The sequence below is a fragment of the Sapajus apella genome, unplaced genomic scaffold (genome assembly GCF_009761245.1).
Source record: "Sapajus apella isolate SASKATOON/1434 unplaced genomic scaffold, GSC_monkey_1.0 scaffold26, whole genome shotgun sequence".
In the NCBI taxonomy this organism is placed as follows: Eukaryota; Metazoa; Chordata; class Mammalia; order Primates; family Cebidae; genus Sapajus; species Sapajus apella.
Genome location: NW_022436966.1, coordinates 491,342 through 495,722, shown reverse-complemented (window position 1 = coordinate 495,722; position 4,381 = coordinate 491,342). Strand labels below are relative to the sequence as shown.

At 50.9% G+C, this 4,381-nt stretch overlaps 1 protein-coding gene across 1 annotated transcript in view; it reads left to right on the top strand.

Moving 5' to 3' along the window:
- Positions 1–464: 464 nt before the first annotated feature.
- The window catches only part of NOTO (notochord homeobox), a 9,571-nt gene continuing 5,654 nt past the window's right edge, over positions 465–4,381 (top strand). Inside the window, exon 1 of the mRNA XM_032291730.1 lies at positions 465–1,206. Coding sequence (XP_032147621.1) covers positions 789–1,206 — 418 coding nt within the window. The 5' untranslated portion in view covers positions 465–788. The remainder of the gene's footprint in view (positions 1,207–4,381) is intronic.

Here is a 4,381-nt window from a genome sequence, read left to right as displayed (position 1 = left end):
CAGAGAGTTATATACTAAAAGTACAGAGCTAGAGACATAGTGGCCATATCTTTTACCCTGAAATCAAATCAAATCAAATCCTGGCTAAAGTGATCCTCGAGCCTCAGCCTCCCAAAGTACTGGATGATAGGCATGAGCCACTGCACCTGGCCAAAAAGTTTTTTTTAAAAAAAGAAAGAAATTGGTAACCATATTGGTATCCCAAGGCACGGAAATTAAAAGGCTAGGGCCAGGGTAGGAAATTTACTTATCACCGTGCTTATAAATAAAATATTTAAATTTTAAAAAAAGCTGTGTGAATCTGGTGAATTAACCTAGGTGAATCTGGCGGAGGCTTCTGCGTCGAGGACGGCGCAGATCAGATGAGGCCAGGATCCGCAGGCACTACCCTACCTCTCGCCAGATCACAGCTCTGCCTCTGGAAGACCCCAGGGAAACGAACATCCCTGCTCCCCTGATTGAAGCTGGGTGTCTCACCCAGGATCACCAGCGAGCTCAGGGTCCTTCCCCTGACCACCCCAGGGTGGGCATTTTAAAAAGCGGCTGAAGGGAGGGAACACACTCTTTGGCGCCGTGCCCACCTTGCCTCGCCCAGAGCGGGCGCTCAAAGGCTTTGGGGGCCCCGCCCGGGCCGCAGTGGGGAGAGGCCGCCCCATGCCCCGCCCCACGAAATTTAAGCGCCTTCGCCCAGCGCCGGACGTCCCCAGCCCCAGACAACCGGTCTTGCTCCTACCGTTTGCAGAATCTTCTCACTCCTCCCGAGCTCTCCTCCTTGCTCCCGTCCCGGCATGGGCCGCGCCAAGCCCAGCCCCAGGCCGCCAGGCAGCCTGCCGCCCGCTCCCTCGGGCACTCGGGTCCGGCCAACGCGCTCTGGCCCTAGCCGCTCTCCGGCGCTCGGGTCCCCCACGGGCCACAACACGCCCCGCACTCCCGGACGGTTCCAGTCCCCCTTCTCCGTCGAGGCCATCCTGTCGAGGCCCGACCCCGTCGCGCCGGCTGCCTCCCCGCTGTCAGTCTCCGCCTGCGCCCACCAGCACCTCTGGACAGCTCCTTCTCCGTGCAGTGCCCAGAGTCTGTTCTGGCCGTGCCGGGCATCGTGGCCGCCTGCCTATCTGAGCGTGAGTCTCTACCCGCTGTGCTACCCGCGCCCCATGCCGGGGCCGCGCGTGGCTCCCGTCTGCGGCCTGCGGGGCTTCGGCATCACAGGTACTGCGCGCCCGGTGCCCACATGCAGGAGACTGGGTGGGGACTGGAGGGCCGAGGCCGCCACCGCTGGCGGAGAGGGCAGGAGAGGGCACTGGGTGTGAGTCACACACGGTTGGAGTGGGAAGGGGCTCTGCCACCGTTGACCTTGCAGCTGAAGCAGAGGACCGAGACAGTCTTGCCGAGAAAGCCTCCGGTGCGAAGCTTCCCTTGCACGCTGCTGAGGCGGGAGAGGATGGGTGTGAGGGCGGCACAGTGCGGCAATGCGGTGGGCAAGAGGTCAGCGCTGGGGCTGCACGGGGACCCAGCCTTGCTTCCATTCCTTGACTGCCTCGCACACCCCGGGGTAGCGCTTGGTGGCACACACGCTTCCCAAAGCGGCTCTCAATCTGAACCGATGGCCCTGTTTTTGTTATTTTTTTTTTCCTGGGGAGAAGTGGACGCTCCGGACCGTGCTGTTGAGCGAATACCACCGCCACAGCTCACGTCTGTGAACTTGGGCTCCACTTCTCCGCTCTGAGCCTGCATGGCTGCAGTGCTCTAAAGTGGTGCTTAAGGGCCAGGCACTTAAATCTCAGGAGAAAGCAACTGTAAAACTGGGTATGGTGGCTCACGCCTGTAATCTCAGCACTTTGGGAGGCCAAGGCGAGCGGATCACCTTAAGTCAGGAGTTCTAGACCAGCCTGGCCAACAAAGTGAAACTCTGTCTCTACTAAAAATACAAAAATTAGCTGGGCGTGATGGGGCGCGTTAGTAATCCCATCTACTCAGGAGTCTGAGGCAGGAGGCAGAGGTTGCAGTGAGTGGAGATTGCACGACTGCACTCCAGCCTGGGCAACAATGAGACTCTATCTCAAAAAAAAAAAAAAAAATACTGTAGAGGGAACTTTGCCCTCTAGCATTAAACATCCACCTTACATGTGCTTTTGCCATTTTTGGTTGCCAGGTTCATGTTTCCCCATGGCCCCACGAAGAAAACAGGAGCAAAGTTAGTCCAGGCCTTATCAACCCATACCAAGATAGCTGTAACACAATCTTGCTACTACTCAGGGCGCCGGCCTCAGTCCTGCATTTCCTCACCCCATTTCAGCAGTGCATTAACCCCTGGACTGCCAGCCCCATCCAAATTCAACACCATTGGATCTGGGAGCTGTGCCAATCACTCCAAGTCACCGTTCTCTGAGCTCTTCACACACCTGAGGACTGAATTACAGTTTGCTACTTCATATTACAGTTGTGTTATCTCATTTTCAAGTTAGTTTTTTTTGTTCTTTTTTCTTTTGTTTTGTTTTGAGACGGAGTCTCGCTCTGTCTCCCAGGCTGGAGTGCAGTGGCGAGATCTCTGCTCACTGCAACCTCCACCTTCCAGACTTAAGTGATTCTCCCGCCTCAGCCTTCAGAGTGGCTGGAATTACAGGCACCCACCACCACGCCCAGCTAATTTTTGTATTTTTAGTAAAGACAGGGTTTCACCCTGTTGGCCAGGCTGGTTTTGAACTCCTGACTTCAAATGATCCGCCCACCTCAGCCTCCCAAAGTGCTAGGATTACATGCGTGAGCCACTGCACCCGGCCTCAAGTTAGTTTTTGCATGGGTATTGTATCTACACAGTCCAAATGTCAAAATTTATACTAAGATATATGAAGAGTACTTTCCTCTTTTGCCTCTGTCACCTAGCCACCTATTTCTTGAGATATTTTGTGCATATTTATTACCTGAATACAGATATGCACAAACATGTCTATTCTTTCATTTCCCCACACTCACCATACACTCTGCACCTTACTCTAGTCACTTGATCATATATCTTGGAGATTTTTCCAATCCATAAAGAGCTTCTTTTACAATCGCAGAGTAGCCCATTGTAGGAACATATCATAATTTGTTTAATTAGGTCCCATTGATTGTTTTTTGTCACTGCTATTATATACAGCACAGCAATGAATAACCTTGCACCTAGGCTATTCTAGTATGGCTGGGCTTGCGGTAGTTTTGCCAGATTGCACTCCACAAACCTTGTAGCCCCTCTGCCCTCCTGGAGTTCAAAACCAGCTGTGTGAGAGTGCTCCCTTCTCCTTCAATCTCACCTGCATAATGTATAGTCCATCTTAGTTTAGCCAATCTGATAGAAGGAAAACAGTATCTCTGTGTTAGTTCAATGTGCATTTCTGGAATATAAGTGAAATGGAGCATATTTTCATGTTTAAGAGCCATTTGTATTTTTCTGTGAACTATCTGTTCTTTATTTTGCCCATATGTATAGTTGGTCATTTAAAACAATCTATTTATAGATGCTCTTTTCTATTGAGGAAATTAGCCCTGGCCGGGTGGAGTGGCTCACACCTGTAACCCCAGCACTCTGGGAGGAGGTCAAAGTGTGTGGATCACTTGAGCTCAGGAGTTGAGACCAGCCTGGGTAACATGGCAAAACCCCACCTCTACTAAAAAGACATAAATTAGCTGGGCATGGTGGTGCACACCTGTTGTCCCAGCTACTTGCAGGGGCTAAAGTGGGAAGATTGCTTGCACCTGGGAGGCAGAAGTTGCAGTGAGCCGAGGTCAAGCCACTGCACTCCAGCCTGGGTGATAGAACAAAACCTTGTCTCAAAAAATAAAAAATAAAAAAAAAAAGAAAGAAAAAAGAAATTAGCCGTTTAACTGTAATGAGTTGCAAAATGTTTTCTGTTTATTGGCCTTTGACTTTGATTATGGTGGTTTTCTTTCATTACATAGAAAAAAATTTTTTTTTTTTTTTTTGAGACGGAGTTTCACTCATGCTACCCAGGTTGGAGTGCAATGGCGCGATCTCGGCTCACTGCAACCTCCGCCTCCTGGGTTCAGGCAATTCTTCTGCCTCAGCCTCCTGAGTAGCTGGGATTACAGGCACACGCCACCATGCCCAGCTAACTTTTTTTGTATTTTTAGTAGAGACGGGGTTTCACCATGTTGACCAGGATGGTCTCAATCTCTTGACCTCGTGATCCACCCGCCTCGGCCTCCCAAAGTGCTGGGATTACAGGCTTGAGCCACCGCGCCCGGCCAGATACATAGAAAAAATTTTAACTTTTTTATGTTTGATGTATTTTTATAAATGAGTTCTGTCCATTTTTTTTTTTTTTTTTGAGACAGGTTCTCTGTCACTCAAGCTGGAGTGCAGTGGTGCACAGGCGTAAGCACT